This window comes from Rhodnius prolixus, unplaced genomic scaffold (assembly GCF_049639745.1).
Source record: "Rhodnius prolixus isolate KJV_2025 unplaced genomic scaffold, Rpr scaffold_11, whole genome shotgun sequence".
NCBI classification, from domain to species: domain Eukaryota; kingdom Metazoa; phylum Arthropoda; class Insecta; order Hemiptera; family Reduviidae; genus Rhodnius; species Rhodnius prolixus.
In genome coordinates, this window is record NW_027411625.1 from 2,872,243 (window position 1) to 2,892,980 (window position 20,738).

The 20,738-nt window shown below is 33.9% G+C and overlaps 1 protein-coding gene across 2 annotated transcripts in view; it reads left to right on the forward strand.

Moving 5' to 3' along the window:
• LOC141459375 (uncharacterized) overlaps window positions 1-20,738 on the forward strand; it is a 198,528-nt gene that overhangs the window by 104,059 nt on the left and 73,731 nt on the right. For both annotated transcript variants that reach the window (XM_074138403.1, XM_074138404.1), the window contains exons 47-58: window positions 1,640-1,702; window positions 3,312-3,374; window positions 5,372-5,401; window positions 6,269-6,394; window positions 10,264-10,359; window positions 10,786-10,911; window positions 11,349-11,474; window positions 11,938-12,063; window positions 12,875-12,979; window positions 13,939-14,007; window positions 14,885-14,968; window positions 16,177-16,293. In XM_074138403.1, the coding sequence (XP_073994504.1) occupies window positions 1,640-1,702; window positions 3,312-3,374; window positions 5,372-5,401; window positions 6,269-6,394; window positions 10,264-10,359; window positions 10,786-10,911; window positions 11,349-11,474; window positions 11,938-12,063; window positions 12,875-12,979; window positions 13,939-14,007; window positions 14,885-14,968; window positions 16,177-16,293 (1,131 nt within the window). The remainder of the gene's footprint in view (window positions 1-1,639; window positions 1,703-3,311; window positions 3,375-5,371; window positions 5,402-6,268; window positions 6,395-10,263; window positions 10,360-10,785; window positions 10,912-11,348; window positions 11,475-11,937; window positions 12,064-12,874; window positions 12,980-13,938; window positions 14,008-14,884; window positions 14,969-16,176; window positions 16,294-20,738) is intronic.

Below are 20,738 nucleotides of genomic sequence, written 5' to 3' on the forward strand. Positions count from 1 at the left end.
AAATGTGGTTACACAAAAAATAACATGGAATAAATAGAAAACTTCAGAATTAAGGTTGTTATAATTGAACCAACAAAAATAGGAGAAGGTTCCTTTACAAAGAAACATAAAAAAAAACAAATCTACTAAATAATGCTAATTAGAGAAGAAAATACATAAGAAGCTTGAGCTGATAAAGTTAACAAAGTTATATTTAACACCCGAAGAAAATAGTCCCGATTCAAAATAACGTTCCACACTTACTGAGTATGTTACCTGGCCTGGTCGTAGTTGTCCTACCACAAAGTCTTCTTTGCATGGCTTCTTATTGGCTCTACAAAACCGCCTACATTTAACACTTTCAATTCTCCATACTGATTGGAGAATTCCCTTTGAGAAATAAAGGTCCTTCGCTCGGCAATTTCCCCCTATCGAGATTACAGAGGGAAGAGCACGATCCACCTAAAGACTTCCTTTTATTTCAATTCTTTTCTAATTTGATTAAGAAAAGGTATACCTCTTTGTTTCCTTAGCGGAATCGCATCAGCCTCTCTCTCTAATCTGTTGCTTGCGTCGCTTGTTTTTTACGCTGCCCTCTTCACACAACTCGGTGCTCTTCAAGTATTAATTTATTCTATATACATTCTTCATTTCTCTTGTCTAAATTTCCTAAACTAATTTTCTTCATACTAAATTTTCCCTAACCCTAACTAAATTAATTAAACCAAATTGCGAAATAATTATAATCATACTGTCAAAATTCTTTTTGGTTCTAAAGAAGCTGTTACATCGTAACAACTGGTCTTTGTTTTTGTATGTATCCAACGTAACTCAAAAATCCAAAAATCTCGGCTAGTTCAAATTTGATATTTTTCTTAGTTACCTCTATGGCACGCGATATTAAAGGATTTGGTCAAATCGCAATCACTACTTTAATGTATGGATTTTTTTTTTTAATATTTGATTTTTTTTCGGCTACAGCTTTTACCATTTTTACTGACCAATCAGTATAGAGAATTGAAAGTGTTAAATGTAGGCTGTTTTGTAGAGCCAATAGGAAGCCATCCTAGTTTTAGCTGGCCACGCCCACATCAAATTGGCCACGCATCACTAATGAAATCTTCATTGGACAACCTGTGTAATAAATATAGTGGTGTAAAAATTTTTTTCTTTCAGAATTTGTCATTTCTATTACTCTCTATTCAAGTAACTATCGTAAAAGAATGTCAAGTGAGATAAATTGCAGTTATTAAAAGTACTATTAGTGCAACATGTTGGTTTGCAAAGAAATAATCCAATTTAAGTAATAAACTTATTACGAGTACTATTAGAGATCATTGAGATTAATAGATATTTTTTAGAATCATTCGTCAAAATAAATAGAATATATTTTGTGGCGCTCAGAGAAACTTGGTTAAAGCGGAGTTTTTTTCTCTTAAATGATTCCATTTTTTTTTTTTTAACCTCGTTGATTAAGTAGATTTATATAAATGTCTAACTTTTAATTTTTAACCATTTTTATTTTAAAAAATCGTTTTGGAGCAGTTCTGCTGAGGATCCTCTTTGCCTCAATCAAAGAAGAAGAAATGCCTAAGTTAGAACCATGATAACCACCTAGTAAGAGAATGTTATATAACTACCAATTTTTGTTTTGTTTTAGAAACGAGATGAAAGACTTAGAAATTTAGCCATCTCAAGGCCCGGCGAATTTGACGAAATTAAGGTAAATGGAGTCAATAAAGTTGATTGAAATGATTTGCGGATATTTATTTGTTGTAATTTAGATCATTTTTGTAGTTTAGATATATTTTTTTTTTTACCAAATAATTAAATACAGGGAGTCCCAAGGTGTATGGATAACGACTTTTTCTCGGAAAAATAGCTAGAAAAATAACTAAAAAATACGTGTTCCCTTAGTTTTTTTGTTAGAAATCCAAATTTAATTTGTAAATTTTTTTCGGTGCTTCCAGAAGCGAGATACAGGCACCAACTTCATTTTTTCAAATAGGAAGGTGCGGTTTTTATTCAAGAAATAGATTCCTCTATTTTATTAAAGAAACTTTTACTCGAAAGCTTTTTTTCTGTGAGCGATATTTTAGAAGTTATGAATGAAAACATGATTCTTATAAGAAATGTCAAAATGATAATATTATAACATTTTTTTGATTGAATAAGAAGAAAAGTACTATTTTATTATAAATTTTACTCCTCATTAATATTACAGATCATCCTCGAAATGGCGTCCACCATTAGAGATGCATAGACATGCTCTTTCTTGCCAATCGCCCCTTACTACCAAAGAAATAGAATTTAACCGAGTTACAGGCATCTATTATTCTCTGCTTTAGTTCATCTACAGATGCAATCCCGGCTTGATTCTGATACACCTAGATTTAGAAATGCTTTTAGATAAGCAGAAATAAGGAAAGAAAGAAAAAAGTTATGAATAATCACCTTGTTTTTGAGGTATCCCCAAAGGAAATAGTCCATAGGTGTCAAATCCGGTGAACGAGGTGGTCACTGAATCGCCCTTCGTGTCGATATAACACCATCAGGCATGTAAAGACATATCTCGATAGGCTATTTGATGGGCGTGTTATATCGACAATGGGGACGATTCAGTGGCCACCATTTGACTCCTATGGACTATTTCCTTTGGGGATACCCGAAAAACAAGGTGATTATTCATAACTTTTTTCTTTCTTTCCTTATTTCTGCTTACCTAAAAGCATTTCTAAATCTAGGTGCATCAGAATCAAGCCGGGTTGGCATCTGTAGATGAACTAAAGCAGAGAATAATAGATGCCTGTAACTCGATTAAATTCGAATCTATTTCTTTGGCAGTAAGGGGCAGGAAAGTGCATGTCTATGCGTCTCTAATGGTGGAGGCCATTTCGAGCATGATCTGTATTATTAATGAGGAGTAAAATTTATAATAAAATAGTACTTTGCTTCTTATTCTATCAAAAAACCGTTATAATATTATCATTTTGAAATTTCTTATAAGAATCATGTTTTCATTCATAACTTCAAGTAAATTTTTCTTAAAAAAAAATAGAGGAATCTATTTCTGAAATAAAAACCACACCTTCCCATTTGAAAAAATGAAGTTGGTGCCTGTATCTCGCTTCTGGAAGCACCGAAAAAAATTTGCAAATTAAATTTGGATTTCTAACAAAAAAACTAAGGGAACACATATTTTTTAGTTTTTTTTTCTAGCTATCTCAGTTTCCGGGAAAAAGTCGTTATCCATATAGCTTGGGACACCCTGTATATTATTATAGGGGATGCCATAATTGTTCTGCCCTCTAACTTTTCTTCTGTTTTTCTAGGATAGAATTCAATCAGCGCTGTGTGAAGGGAGCCTAGAATCTGGTCTGGACAGATTAGTTAGAGTGAGTTACCAGTGATAATTTTACATTACATGCATGCGCGGTCCTAGACAGGTTTTTTGATAAGTTTGAATTCAGTGTTTTGATGGAAAAGTTCGCTTACTCTTAAAAAAAACCTTGTCTATAAGCTTGATGTATTCCATAAAAACAAAATGGAACAGAGCATTTATATGCTGCGAGAAATGAACAAACATTCGCAGATTGGTTAATGGAGTGGAATCTCAAGAGTGAGTTATTGTGACGATCAACTCTGTAAATGTAAGCCGCGTGCTCAGAGAGTTATCGAGTGGCCAGGACTGTTAGCCAGTTCGTAAAACGATTGGCCTGTATGCATTCAAAATTGCGAACATTTTATTCCTCCATCTTTCTGCCCTTATTGCAAACATCTTTGGATCCAATAACATTACAACAAGAAATTGTTCATAGTTCCTAGCGGTTTCCAAATTTGGACTAAGCAGGTGATTCCCAGTTTGTGTCTTATACAGGGTGATCCATTTAAAACGCACCAATCGCAAATAACTTTTTAGGAAAGCGGAAATCCGGAAAAATCCCACGAAGTAAATTATATGTTTTTTTTTGTTTAGTTTTCAAATTTTCCACCCCCGATGCTGAATCTTCATTTTTGGCGGAGTTACAGCCAAAAACCGGATTGGGGTTTCATAAGGACCACTGGTTTTGACAATGATTATGAAAACTACATAAAAAACTGTGAAAAATGACGTTAACCCGGTTTCGATATCCCTAATATTAGTCGAGATATTTAAGATCAAAGTTACAATTTTTATCTTATTCGTGATCGGTTTTCAATATTCATTTCCCACCAAAAATTTCCCACGTTTGACTACATTTTATTTAAAAAAGTGTTATGATGTATTAAGTATTGTGAATGACTGCACCCGCGGGATTCGGACTGGAATCTCTCACTTACAAAACCTCGCTCATGACCACTAGACTAACAGCCTTGCAAGATATTCTTACCGTAATCATAGGTCAAGAAGTTTTGCATACTGGGTGCATTAAAATGTTGTGATGGTTTCTTTTATTTGATGATAAAACAAATTTATCCTGACTCACCCACAACCATTACATTACCACTACATTCTGTAAAATCTTCAATTATTATTATCTTTGTTCTTTGCGTCAAAAATAACATTTTTTTGCAGTCAGAGGACCTCCCAAAACGTGTATAGGGATATCGAAACGGGATTAACGTCATTTTTCACAGTTTTTTTATGTAGTTTTCATAATCATTGTCAAAACCAGTGGTCCTTATGATACCCCAATCGGGTTTTTGGCTGTAACTCCGCCAAAAATGAAGATACAGCATCGGGGGTGGAAATTTTGTAAACTAGACCAAATAAAACATATAGTTTACTTCATACGTTTTTTCGAAATTCCGCTTTCCTAAAAAGTTATTAGCGATTTGTGCGTTTTTAATGGATCACCCTGTATAACGTTAATTGAAATTTATAAGCTTTTTCTATCAGCCCCGCTTCCTATACGCCCCATTGCTGAAAATACGTATTTCATGACGCCCTGGAATAACAATATTTTCTCATATTATATCACCTACACTAGATAATAAAGTTGGTCTCCGTTGTCAAATTTGTATTTTCTGTGCGACATACAATAGTTTAATTTTACGCTGTTCCTTCCTAGAATATCTTATTTGTCTCCTACTTAGAGATATTAATACAAGTTTTACTATGATTGGAAGAATTACCGTGGCTAGCCGGCCGTAATCTATCCACATAAAATTATCACGCTATACTAACGTTCATTTGCCTAACCAGTCACATAATTTTAAAGTGATGTCATTAAAATCAAAAATAATTAAATTTCTTCAGTTTAACTGACTTTTGTAGATTATAACTGAATTATGTAAAAACAGTGTGTACATAAACACTCCTCCTCTACCGGCCTAGGGGTGTGAGGCTAATAGATTTTAATGGATACTTTTAAAAATTTCTTTGATTTAATGATAATAATTTTTATTCCAGTCTCTGCACGATCCAGAAATAGAAGTTCAGGTAATTACTTTCCATAGTTAATATTGAAAATTAATTTCACTTTATTTAATTATTTTTATTGTATATCATTAACCATTAATTACTACGATTTTTAGGAGGGTATTACCACTAATTTGTTTTTCAATTGTCAATATATTCATTATACCGATGAATATGAGACTTGCACTTCATGCTTTAACATTCGAATTACATTCTATTGTTTTAATTTTAGGCGAAATTAGTAGATATTCTTTTGTAGGTATTGTGGTTCACATCATTCGATTAGAAGTTCTGGACTGGTCTAGACCTAAAGATCTTGTTGCGATACAGCATGGATTACTCACTCCTCAGCCAGGGTCGATACATACATATGTACCACTGTATATTTAAACGCTTGAATTCATTGGAATCAAGCTCCATACAAGGAAATTAAATTTAGCTTTCGCGAAGTTTTTAGAGATTACTGAAATTAAGTACAAATAAAGTAACACCTATTTTTTCAGGCAGGTTTTACGTCCAACTATCAAATTAGTTGTCATGGACGGAGGCGACTAGTAAATATACTTTAGAATGAATTCTTCAATTAACCATTTAATAAAATCCAAGGCCTAGACCAAATATCGAACCCAGTACCACAATACCTCTTAGCTTTGCAGGTCTCGCCTCTAACCGTGGCGCCTTAGAGATTTCTAATATAGCTGTACCTTTTCCTTTTTGTACCTTTCTTTCAGTCTCCAATTCAAACATTAGACAGAGCAATATTATCAACAACGGGACAAAAATCTTTTTTGAATTTTATAAAAATTGTTATTGTTAGAACCTGTAAGTTCAGACGTACATTAATAGTGCTTTAAAGTATAACTAATAATTTTTATGATTTGATTTCAGAAATGCTATGGGCCAGCAAAGAAATTGTTCCCAGAACAGAATGATGTGGCCACGCCAGAAGATAGTTCTTGTCCCGCAAAAGAAACTACAACTTCAGTAACCGATAGCCTATCTTCTCACATTTTTGTTAGTATTTGCTGAAAACTTGGTTCAAATTTACAGTCTCTTACTGCTCTATGAGGTTATATACTGAAGATTTTTCAAATTTGAGTTTGAGATATTCTTACCGAAAATATCATTTATATACACAAATATACAGGGTGAACCAGTAAGTATTGTCCATAGGCCTTCTGTGTGTAGTACATCTAAAGTGGAGTTCAATGACGTATTGGCCAACTTCATATTTTACTCTGTTCTTGAGTGACGTCACTTTTAAGTTATTTTCTAAAATCAAAACTTTTTTCCAATAAAAATGTTATTACTCAGAAAGTTTTAGTCCGAATTCTATTCTGATGACACGGTTAGAAAGACAGATAAATTTGCTAAAAATTGATACCATTTCGAAGCATAAGTTTTTCTCTAATCAGCCTTAATCTCCCTCCGATTGCTGGAAAAATAAAAGCTATCGAAATTTTTAAGAAACCTCATTTGGCTCTTATGTGACCATTATCAGACCCAGGTGCTGGCACTTTTTATAAAAGTTTCCTTGTTTAATGGGCTTTCAAACGGTATATCATTTTCCAGGATTCCTTTTATCTTCGTATGAGAAATTACGTTTGTTTTACCAGAAAACGTGTTCACGAGTACTCAACAGTGTTATGGTACAATAGAAAATTTTGAAACCAAGTCTAACAGATAAGGGAAGTTTATTTGTAAGACACCTTGTTGAATTGGTTAATACCTAATCCAGATATAAAGATTATCTGTTAGTGGGTTCAAAGGGTTGTTAAGACTTATTCACATTTTTTTCTTTTTCAACAGTGTAGTTGTGTGTGAAATTGTAATTTGGAGTAAATACAAACTATATGAATTTTTTTTTATAAAAGTAGTACTCGTTTAAAATATTTCCTAACATTTTCTCAAATATTTCAGAGAGACCAGAAGTAAATGTTTAAAGTGCAATTTGTAACCTTTGACTTCCTTATTTAAAGACAGCCTACTTTAAAATTGACTACTGGTCCATTTAAAAGAGTTTTCAATGAATTAAACAAGTTGATAACTAGTAACACTGTTGAGTGCTCGTGAACACGTTTTCTTGTAAAACAAACGTAATTTCTCATACGTAGATAAAAGGAATCCTGGAAAATGATATGCCGTATGAAAGCCCATTAGACAAGAAAACTTTTATAAAAAGTGCCAGCACCTGGGTCTGATAATGATCACATAAGAGCCGAATGAGTTTTCTTAAAAATTTCGATTACTTTTATTTTTCCAGCATTCGGTGGAAGATTGAGGCTGTTTGGAGAATAAATTATGCTTCGAAATAATACCAATTTTTAGAAAATTTATCTATCTTTCTAACCGTGTTATCAGAATCGAATTCGGACTAAAACTTTCTGAGTAATAACATTTTTATTGGAAAAAAGTAATGATTTTAGGGGGAAAAAAATTAAAGTGACGTCACTAAAAGAACAGTGGAAAATATGAAGTTGGCCAATACGTCATTGAACTCCACTTTAGATGTACTACACACAGTAGGCCTATGGACAATACTTACTGGTTCACCCTGTATAGATAAGTTCTGCTCAATTGTCAACGAGAAAATCGCGAAAAATAAAGATCAAATCAAGAAAGGTTACTCTTTAGGTAACTCCCTTTTTATTAAAAATTGGTACTTAAGCAACTCATTTAAGCTATCATGTAGATGGCAGGATCACAACATTCTGCAGAAGTGAAACTTTAAATGTACACCCCTTTTTTTTACCAAAAAATGTCCTTGGCCAAATATTCTTTGAAAAAATTTTTAGAAGTATGAATGCCCAAAATGATAGGAGTCATTTCCAAGACATTCTCCAAATTTATTGCGTAAAATATTAATTCTGTTTTTATGGATTTCCTCTTTCAATATAATCAAATGTTTAAAGTTATTATCAGGTCCCTTGTAGGTAGGTAAAATAATATAAAGTTTAAGCTTCGTGTTATTTTTACATTTTTGAATGGGTGTGTTGTATACTAAAGCAGCCAAGGGATGAAGTCCAGTATACAAGCTTTTCTTCTCACCGCTCGCAGGTACAAGTGACTGGATGGCCCTGAAAAGGACCGTTCACAAAAAATATGTCGGCGTTCGACTCGCCTATGGCGCTCCACAGCGGGGAAGCCGTTGGGTGGCCCTGAAAAGGGCCGTTCACACTGTTGGTTGAGATGTCTGCGCCGCTCCGAGAATGGCTTGATCCCAGCGCGAGGCCACAGCAAAAGTGAAGTGAGAGGCCCTGAAAAGGGCCGTTCGCTAATACCAGTCAACCGGCTTTGGGAGCCCCGGCAGTGTGGCCAGCACCCCGATAAACCCCGGTACCAATTGGCCTGGTCCTCGCTCGTGTCTCACACTGTGGCAGCGCTGGTGATTCGGCTTGCCTCTGTAGCTGGTGAACTAAAGCGGCTCGTGTGCTGGGCTTGGTCCTCGCTCTTGTCCCACACTGTGGCAGCGCTGGTGATTCGGCTGGCCTTCGTAGCTGGTGAACTAAGGCGGCTCGGGCGCTGCACTTTCTTCTTTCTTCAAAATACAGGGGTTAAGTGATCGATTTTTTTCTGGTCCGGACAGTGAGGTCCTTTGGCCGGTACAGAGATCCAGGTTTTAAGAGTAAGGCCCAGTCAGCAATCTTCCAGCTAAGGTAGCTATGGTGGATGTTTTCCCGTTGAAAAATTTTCTTGGACTGATGCAGACACGGCCGATTCTGCCCTTTTTATAGCAAAGTCGACCGTGCCGCGCTCTGGCGTCGCGACGGCGTCGCTATCTCTGTACCGTCTAAAGAACCACACTGCCATTCCAGAGTCTTGAGAAAGACTTTTTAAAATGGGCTATTTGCCTCTTTTCCTTCTTTATTTTTCTTTAATAAACAATCATATATACATAAATAAAAATTATATTTTTCCTATTTACAAAAATTCTGTAGCTGTTCAATAGTAAAGTAAAGTTGGGGTTCCAACAGGGTGTTTTACAAACTTAAACATACAAATAATAATAAATAAATTTTTCAAGTGAAAACTGAATTAAAAAAAAAATTGTCCATCTAGTTTGGTGTAAAAGAATAAACCAAAAAAACATGATACAAAGTAAGTACATTGTTCTTTCCAAAACATTTTGCCCAGCCCGGCCTACTGGAAATTTCCTGTATCCTGACTAGAAAATTGAACACTCTGTTACTGCATTATAATGTGTTGGTTTATTTAAACAATTAATTAATTAATCATGTTAAAAGAAATCCATTAGGAGAGCTAAATTATTGGTTGCACAGGGCGTTAATTTTATTTCCTATTATTTTGCTCTTAAATAAATATTGTACTTTTTTAAAAAGCAATTTAATACATGCTGGTGCCGGCATCTAGTGGTCAGAAAAATAGAAATACTATGCACAAAAATTTAGTTTTGAATGGAACACAAATTTAGATCATTTTACAATTCACTAGCTTTATTCGGTTGCCATTGGCATTATGGATCACAAAGGTTTTGGATAGCTTAAGGTTTTATTCGTTCCCTCAGGCAAATAATAATAATAATCAGTTTGAAGAGCTGTTTATATTCCGGGTTTTTCTGAGTTCTAGAGAGAGAGGTGATTGGATTGGAAATTTGAAAGATGCCGTCTTGTAAATAGCAGTAAGGAAAAGTTTTGTGTACACTTAAGTCTTTTTCATTTTGAATTAAACATAAAAGGTTTTTTGATGAAGATGGCTTGAAGTGTTTTCATTTAAATTCATCTGAAACTTCGATTTCGGAAAAGATTGACTGGGAAAGGATATTTGCTAAGACTAAACCATTTAAATCTAAACATGATGCCGATATAGAAAGTCTTCCTCAAGATAAGACAAGTATTATAAAAAAAAACAAATTATTTTTGCAGGATAATGAAACCGACGTAGCTGGTGAAGGTGAAGAAGAAGACGAAATATTATCGGAGGAAAAGGAACAAGTAGAAGACAGCAGTGCTGCCCAAAAGGTAAGTAATAGAAATGACAATTCACACCCACTTAAAGACCAGAAATTGCTAAGATGTGAAAAGATTTTTATTCAAATAAATAGAATTTACACGTTAGCTTAATGCTATCTGCCGCCCATGTTTGTTCAAAATTCTAAATTGCATAGATCTCTTAATAACCTAAGTGAAAATGGTACTAATAGGAAATTAAGGTGAACGCTGCAAAGTGCTGCTTAGAATTGAGATAAAAAAATGCACCGCTTATTTAGAAACGAGAACTTACCCTATGTTAGTTAGTGGCTTGTACTGTACTCTGCTTCGTCAGAACTGAGACATAGCCAACAACAAGTGTAGGTTGAAACCCATTTCAAACTGATCGTGGTATTGTAATAAAAAATCTTTTAAAAGATATGATAAGTATTATAAACTGGAAAGATATTTACACAGAATAAGGGAGAAATGACTGATGCACCTAAAGAAAAGAAATTAGAATCGGAGGAAGAGAGACAACTAACGGAACTTAAAGAAGAGCTACAAAGATATATGATAGAAGACACTACTTCTTCCCGAACTGTAAGTAATTTGACAATTCACAGTTAGTCTTTCAATTTTTCCTCTGCTCTCTAAATACTCTGAGATTTCTAGGTGGTTCCTAGTAAAGTAAACAGAGTTTCTACGTTAGTTTAAAGCTATCTACCGCCCATGTTTGTTCACATTGCATAGATCTTTTCATAACCTATAAATGAAAGTGTTACTAATAGAAAATTGATGGAGAACGCTGAAAGTGCTGCTTAGAAGATAAAAATGCACCGAGTTTTGATGTATTGTTTTATTTAGAAATGGGAACTTACCCAATGTTTGTGGCTTGTACTGTACTATGCTTCATCAGAACTTAGACATAGCCAACAAACACTGTAAGTCTCAATCCATTTCAATCTGATCGTGATGCTGTAATAAAAACTCTTCTTAAAGATATGATAAGTATTATAAACTCAATGTTATTTACACAGAATAAGGAAGAAATAATTGAAGAAACTAGAGAAAAGAAATTAGAATCGGAGGAAGAGAAACAACTAATGGAACTTAAAGAAGAGCTACAGAGATATATGATAGAAGACATTACTGCCTTCCGAATTGTAAGTAATTTGACAATTCACAGTTATTCTTTCAATATTTACACTGCTCCCTTAATACTCTAAGATTGCTAGGAGGTTTCTATTAAAGTAAATAAGAGTTTCCACGTTAGCTAAAAGCTATCTGCCGCCCATGATTTTTCACAAATCTAAATTGCATAGATATTTTCATAACCTTTAAGTGAAAGTGGTACTTATAGGAAATGTTAGGTGAACGCTGCAAAGTGCTGCTTAGAATTGAGATAAAAAATAAAATGCCCCGCCCTTTGATGTATTGTTTTATTTAGAAACGATAACTTACCCTGTGTTAGTTGGTGGCTTGTACTGTACTCTTCTTCATCAAAACTGAGACATAGCTAACAGATACTGTAGGTCTCAATCCATTTCAATCTGATCGTGATACTGTTATAAAAAAATCTTCTTAAAGATATGATAAGTATTAAAAAAATCAATGATATTTACGCAGAATAAGGGAGAAATGATTGATGAAGCTAAAGAAAAAAAATGCCTATCGGAGAAAGAGAGACGGCTAACAGATCTTAAAGAAGAGCTACAAAGATTTATGATGGAAGACACTACTGCTACCCGAATTGTAAGTAATTTAATTGAGAATTCTCATTATTTCTTTCCATATTTACTCAGCTCCCCTAAAAAAAAACTCTGAGATTGCTAGGAGGTTTCTAATAAAATAAATAAGAGTTTCCACGTTAGCTTAAAGCTATCTGCCGCCCATGTTTGTTCACAAATCTAAATTACATAGATCTTTTCATATACTGTAAGTGAAAGTATGGTACTTATAAGAAATTTTTGTGCTGCAAAATGCTGCTTAGAATTAAGATAAAAAAAAAAGGACTGACTTTTGATATTTAAAAACAGGAACTTTCTTGATTTTTGTGACATGTTATGTACTATGTTTCGTCAGAACTGAGACATAGCCAAACAGCCACTGTAAGTCTTCAGGAATAATTTCAAATTATTTTCTCCTAATGAAATAAAAACGGCACTAGCTGGGGAAAAACTGCCCCTATAATTTACATTAAACGCTGACTGCACATTACCAAGAAATACCATGGTATCTTGGTCTAGCTGTAATAAACTCTTAGGTTCATTACTCGAGGCCAAAACTCAGTTTATAACACACGCAAATGGCAGTGAATGCATTCTTCACCCGAAATCTTAATAGGTCCCCTCACTAAGTTAATTCTTTACATCAACTTTATGAGTAAAGTAATTCTCTAATGGTTACCCGTACAATGTAGCCTGGAATTATTCCTGAAAAGATAATCTCTCCAGACTCCCAAATCACCTAAAACAATTCTCTAGTTTTAACAATGAAAGTATGCCATTTTCGTTCATTTTACTCATATAATTATGGGAAAATAACTCTGAATTTTTTTTTACAGTTTTGCAGCCGTAAAATAAGCATTTGGGGCGAACGTATACCACTCGAAGACCAAACTTCCGATATATTTTACTGTTCTGATGGAGATACAGAATTTTTTGAAAGAGTGAGTAAACTATGTCTAATATTTGCTGGTAGATATCGTTTGAATAACATTTTTTTTTCGGAACTTTTAAAAATAACTCTGAATATCGTTTTACAGTTTTGCAGACGTATAGTTTGTAGACATAGTTGATGTGTGTACCCACTTGGGTTTAAATAGACCCCAAAAAAAATAGCTACTCATCACTTCCACTTATTACTTATTGCTGGGAAAACATTTATTTTGGGGGGGGGGCAATTTCAAGAAATTTGATTTTAACATACTTTTAAAGTACCCCAACTTCAGTATAGTTTACTATCATGCCATCTGTCTGGTTTCAGTTTATCTTAAATTGATAAAATTCTTTGTTTTCTGGTAGAACTATTGCGGAATTGTGGAGAATCTGAGATTCTTATTTGTTTTATTCATACAAGTTTAAATGCAGGAGGCGTTTATTACCTTTGTCAAATGTGGGTCTAAACATGTATCTTAGTAATTGTAACTTTAAACCCTTCTGAATTTATTTAGTTGCCATTTTTACATTTAGTTCAAACAAAATTTGTAAGCTTAAAATTTTTAGTAGTTTCAGTTGTGTGATTAATTTCAGTAATGACTGAAGTGTAAAAGTAGTTTGATTGCTACAAACTGGCTTTTCTACCTTTTCATAGCCGTTCATGTAAACAAAATTTCCTTGTAATAATGGTATGCAGACAATTACTGCCTTTCAATCTGCTCTGTTACTATTTCCTTCATTCTTATTAACACTTGAGAATTTCAAAAAAAAAACCTTAAAGATCTTACTAATGCCTATTTTTTCTGGCAGACTTGGCTTTCAACTTCCGATTTAGTGTCGTAGACTGAAGGCGTATTGCTATTATATTTTACATAATTCTCTCAATTAAAGTTTTATACCGAGAATCGAATCCAATACCACAATATATCTTAGCTTTGCGCACTGCAAAAAACTTATTATCTTTATTTAGTTACAGGACCCCGATGATGAGATAAATCGCTTGATGGATATAGAATATTTAGACATCCTTCATCAACTGGTATGTTATGATTAGATTTTTATTTAATAGATAAGTTAGGGAAGGGATTAGCTATGTGGTTAGCATATTAGATTCCCACGCGCAGGTCCCGGGTTCGAATCCACCTGCTAGCCTTCAGATTTTCTCTTCCTAGGAGCTTCTTACAGCTCACTGTCCGGTGATGGACAGTGTTGTCTATAAAAAGAGAACACTGTCCAGAGGCCGGCAGTGCACTGAAAAAGCTACGGGCGCCTATAACCTCATATGTTAACGCGCCTTAAATCATAAATTAAATAGATAGGTTTTATTTTTTTTATCATACAACTTTACAATGTTGTTCAGGCTAGTTAATAAAGAATAATAAAACAATCGAATAAATCAAAATCTAATTACAAATGAAACATCACATTTTTGAACACACTGAATGTAAGATTATCGACAAAATAATCAAATTCATTTGATTAAAAAGGACTTATAAATAGCTTTAAGGCTGGAAGTATAAAAAATGCGGTTTAAGGTTTTTAATTCTCTTTTACCTTGAGCATACCTCACAAGATCTGATGAGTGGTAAATTGCCAGCGATTCAAAGTCTTAATAAAGTTAACTGAAAACAGTCGGATTAAGTAAATAAATTTACAAACGAGAGATCTGGATGTTTACAAATTCATCATGAAGACTAAGAAATTATTTACAATTTCACTTAAATTCCTGTCCTTAAAGTGACGTTATCTTTTTTATTTGATTTTATGCTGTGTTTGTGTACGTTTATTAATTTGTTAGTTGTATCATTGTAATTCGCAGTTGTGGATGTATTTATAGTTACAAAAATATAAATAATTAAGTTTACGTTTTTAATTATAATATACTTATTGATGTTTTCTTCCCTGTTTTTTGACAGTTCATTTTCGACAGTGCTGCCGTAAACTTCGGCAGGGATTGTATCGATGCAGAGTACGCAATGCTAGCACACCCATTTATAAAGGTGATGATTATTTTATTATGAAGTTTTTTAAAACAAAACATGTAGTGGAGAGGGGGGCACATTTGAACAGAATTTACATTTTCTGTTCACAGAGTGCACCAGAATCTGTATTATTGAACCTTTTTATTTTGTTTTCTACAAGTTTTAAGTATTCTTAACAGATCTATATCAATAAACAGTTGGTATTTTACGTACATATCTACATGTTTTTAATTTAAAAATTGTGTGTCAAATGTTAATATCTGCCCCACTGGTGGGGTAGCTTTGAACACAATAAAAAATAGAAAGAAATGATATTACTTTACTCTGAAATCTACCTTCTATCAGTTATTTCTCTCGACTACTACATTACTTTTCTCTTTTAAACCACTGAAATCTAGTTCAGGATGTTGTACCCGAAGTGATGATGGGTTTAGGAAGTTTGAACAAAATATTCGGTTTGTTACGCTTCTTAAAGTACAGAAAAAAGTCACAAACTTGCAGGTCGGTAGGGCACATTTTAACTGTGATGTTGAAATGTGCCCCGTCTCCTTCTATAAAAGAAAATATGATATCCAACACTTTTTGCAAGCAAATAGACTTTTGTAAACACTAGATTTAAAAATACGAATTCCAAATGTTAACGTGGACTAACAATACTTACACCTTGTCCACTACAATCTTCACAATACAGTTCCGAAGGTGCAACAAAAATTTTACTTCCATCTTACAAAATATAACATTCCTCAATTCTGGACTTTACCAAACAATGAAAACGAAGGGAAACTCTGTCACAATTATACAACAGGTCTACCACAACATATGGAGAAAATGACCAATCATTAGTGTTTCAAATATTTGGTGGGAAATTAAAACTGTTTAAAGGTGCCCCCCTGTTCAATTGTGACCCCTGTTCAAAGGTGCCCCTTCTCCTTTACTGCTCATCCGAGATTTCAAGAAAATTGTTACTATTCTAGATATGTTACTTTCATGTTTCTTCGATAGCCTTGTCTCGGGAAAATTTAAAACCGATGGAAAAATTCAACATAGCAATAGTTTGCCAGCTTAGCCGGCTGTTGGGGCAGGGGCGCCTCTTCGTTTTTTTTTAAAAGGGAAACGAAGAATTCTCCAAATAACACCTGTTTTTTTTTACCTTATTTCTTACTTACACAATCTCGTCAATAAATTAAGTATAAACAGCAATAATAAAAGAGTTGAAAATGTTTCAGAAATTAATTACAGAAAGACGTGTATTAGAGGTATTACACAAATTTAAGTTTATGAAAGATCCGCGAGAGATTTTTATTAACTTTGATAGACATGCAACAAGGAAATTTAAATCATTGGTAAGATTATTACTATAATAATGATAATAATAATAATAATAATCAAGCTTTATTGACACCCTTTACAGAGAAAAAGCCTCTCTCTCTATTGGAGGATTTAGAGTTCGATTTGTTCAATTCAATTTAACAATTTCTATAGAATAAGAAAAAGTAGCAAGTAATTAAAAATAATTAAATGAACAGTTGAGTATGCAAAATTTAGAACGTAATATACTGTAAACAAAATAAGCTACAAAATTTATAACAAAAAATAACAAAAATTACTTTCTTCTAAATTAATAAATTTAAGTTCTTCATTAATAAATTATAACTGTTACATCTCAAAATAATTTTTCACAACTTTAGTCCATACACCTCTATCTCTTGCTGTGGTCCACCACCGGCAACCCACTCTATCTGCCATCTCATCTCTCCATCTCCACTACTCCTGACGACCTCTTCTTCTCTTCCGATTTCTTGGCGTCCACTCAGAACTTCTCTTTGCCCACCTTTTATCCTCCATTCTGGCCTCATGACCTGCCCATTTCCACTTTAATCGATGGGCCTCCAATTCTAAATCCTGCATTTTTCCGAATTTCCTTCGTACTTCCACAATACTTTTCTTTTCCTGCCTCTTTACTCCTAACATACTCCTCAACAATTTATTTTGGGTTATTCGGAGCCTATTGGAAAGGTATTTGGTGAGGGCCCAGGTTTGACATCCATACAGAATGCAGGGATAAACGCACTGAGTAAGTACTTTTCCTTTCAGTTCATTCGAGAAATTTTAAAAATACTTTTAAGTGCCCAAAATTTCTTCCATCTCCTATTAATCCTTTTATACAATTCTTCCACTCTCCTGCAATTAAAAGAGATCGTTTGTCCTAAATAGTTAAAATCTTCTACAAATTCTAGTTCCTCTCCTTCGATACTAAAACCTTCCCTTCTCCCATTAGTGAGAATTTTGGTCTTCTTCCAATTCGGTATTAATCCCGTTTTCTTGCATTCTTTTAGCAATTCGGTTAGCATTTCTTCCGCCTGTATCAGGTTTGGTGCGAAGATTACAACATCGTCAGCGAAGCGAAGGTGATTGAGGAACGCACCATCTACACAGATTTCTCTCTTCTCCCAATCCAGCCTTCTAAAGATACTTTCCAATACACAGTTGATTAGCATAGGAGATAAAGGGCAACCCTGTCTCACTCCCCTCTCTAGACTAAAGTCTCTTCCTCTCCTCTCCAACATTATGTTGGAGAGAAGAAGATTATTACTATTGTAATTTAAATTTACTCTTATGTCTCATAATATTAGTTTTAAGGCTTCCCAGGATGAAAAAATGGTGTTAAGAAATAAAACATGTAAGTAGTGCATCATGGGAAACGGAAAAATGTCTAACTGAAAAGCGAGGACCATTGGAGTTTTTTGATTTTTGATTGAATATTAGGCTGATATTGGTATATTGGATTGGCTGCTTCCATACCAATCCTTTTTGAGTTTTATTCTGATTCTAAACTTACTTTTTTTCCTCCTTTTTACGCCTTTTTTTGGTGGTTCACTGTTAACGCCAATTTATCTCACCCTTGTTCTTTTCTTTAACAGCGTGGCTCTCAGTGAATTTTTTGCATTTCTTTTTCTTTTTTTGGTGGTTTAAATTCTCTGTTCCGAAAACATCTCTATTGTAAACTCTATAATTTAGGTTTGTCCACTAAATTTATTAATGTATTACAAGGCCTTTATAGAAATACAGAATCACGTGTGTGGACTGTAGACGGTGTAACGAGTAGCTTTCCAACTGGGACAGGGTTAAAACAGGGCTGCCTGTTATCGCCAATGCTGTTTTCTTTGTTCGTGAATGACTTGCACGAGATGGTGGAGGGTGGTATACGTATAGCTGGAGTAAACATCAGATGTTTACTGTATGCTGATGACATAGTTTTATTAGCGGACCATCCATCTATACTACAGCATATGATTAATCGCTTGGCTGAATATTGTCAATTGTGGAATTGAACAGTTATCTTGGATAAATCTAAAATAATTGTATTTCGCAAAGGGGGAAGGCTGGCCAGAAATGAACACTGGTCCTTTATGGACCAACAAGTAGAGATTGCTAATCGTTATAAATACTTGGGAGTTCACTTGACTTCTAAACTGTCTTTTGTCCATCATATTAGAGAGAAGGTTTCTGTGGCAAAATTTGGGATTAACTATACGTTTAATAGTTTATTTAAAAATTCAGAAGTGCCAATATCGAATAAGTTGCAGGTTTTTGATGCGGTGTCCAGAGCGGTGGCATGTTATGCTGCGCAGGTTTGGGGTTTTTTTTGGTTTGAGTTGTTAGAAAAACTATATATATATTTGATTAAAAAAAATTTCACTCTACCTAGGAACGCACCGGACTATGTAGTGTATTTGGAGACAGGCGCCTCCCCTCTCTTTTTATTCACATATAGATTGCATTACAATTTTGTTAATAAATGTTTAGCATTAACCAATAATAGATTGCCTAAACTTGTGGCACAGGAAGTGATTAATAAGAATATATACTGGCGTAAGACGTTTAGAGACCTTTGCAATAAATATGATTGTGGTTATATTGAGGTGAGTGGTAATGTGGGAGCGGCGGAGAGATTGTTAAATGCAATTGATTCCAAATTCAAACACGATTTGTTTACCAAAGCTGGTCGATCTATTTATCACAGCATATATAATGAATTGCGAGTTGATTTAGGGGCTAACCATTACATCTCAGATGAGCATTCATTTAAGTTAATGAAAAATGTGTTTAGAGCTAGAGGACAACTGATGAATTTAAATTTTAGATTAGGGCGGACAAATGAGCAACACCTGTGTTCTATGTGCAATAGAGCAAAAACTGAGGATGTCTACCATTATGTGGCTGTATGCCCCATAATGGTCGAATTTAGAATTACATGTTTTGGCAAGAGAGTGTTGGATAGGGCGGAATTTTTAGAATACCTGAACGTTAAGAATTAGGCTAGTTTAAATAAATTCTGTACATCCGCTGGAAGATATAGACAGTTTCTCATAGAAAATTATAATTATTAATTTTGTATTATTTTAAAATTGTTCTTAAGTTTCAGTTCTATATTTATAAAGGAAAAGTAGTCTCTCTTTGTTTATTTTTTGTTTTTATTTTAAATTTTGGTTATTGGTCGGGATGGAATTGTAATTATTAGTACAAAAGTGCAACTCAAGCAGACGGACGAGAGTCCATGCTTAAATGTTAAAAATGTGTAAATTACTTTTATGTGTATATTTTGAAATGCATATAAACAACTTATTATTATTATTATTATTAAATTCTCTGTTCCTTAATTACTTTGCTTATAATTGTCGGCCTCAAGCCACTCACTCCCTTCTCCACTTAGCGTTAATTATTTGGACGTTAATTATTGCCACTAAACTTGACGTCAACAAGACGTCGGAGAACGCTATAACCTCACAACATTTAGAAAGCTGAAGACGGTAAAGGTACATTTAAACCTTGTATCGGGGGCCACAACATGATTCTAGCGGACACTCTCAGCTGACAGTGTCCTCCTTTTAATAAACTTTTGAGATATATCCACGTAGATCGATCAGAGAAATAGTTTTTTGTAAGTTAACAAATTCTAGACGGCAATATCTTTTCTTCTGTCCTTTCAAAATAGCTGGTCACCAAGCTCCACGAAGTGCAGAATGGTAACAGTACTAAAAAAGAAGTAAGGTAGAAGGAGAAATGTACAGATAGAGTGTATAGACCTAGTAAAAGAACGATAAGACACGGAGTATGTGCAAGTTCCACGCATTAGCTGGAATGACCATCCCGCGAGTAAAATGTTATTCTCTCCTTGGTGGTTCACTCATTTGTTAGAAAATTGAAACATACTTCGAGACATAAAGCTTTTAATGTATGGTACTCTCTTTCTATTGGAGATGAATAGAATAGGGTTGAATAGCTACCTAACAGCGTTGTAAATTAATTGCATTGACGTGGAGATTCTGACTGAATTTGTAATTCTGTAATGTTTCGGGATTCTGTAACATCACCTGTAATGGTTTCGTCTTCTAGAGTTGCTGCTGCACATATCGTCTTTTGTACTTGTATATTTGGCTTTCTATTCTTTTATTTATTTGGTTAATTGTTTTTTGTTACTTTATCTATGGATAATTTTAAATTGTTTGCTTTATCATATTGAACTACTTGTTATTTTGACAAAGTCCTGATTGATAAACATTTTACGTTATTTATTATATCATTACTATATATATTTTTTAATATATATTTATTTATTTCTGTATTATACAAAGTAGCATGTTACAGAAAGAGTTAGCCTTTTACGAGAAGATATTATTTAATACTGAAATTAAACATAGTACAACTGTAGGTGAATATAAGAAGAAAAAGGAAAGTGACACTCAATAATACATGTACAGCTTTTTTTTTTACTCATATTCGAAAA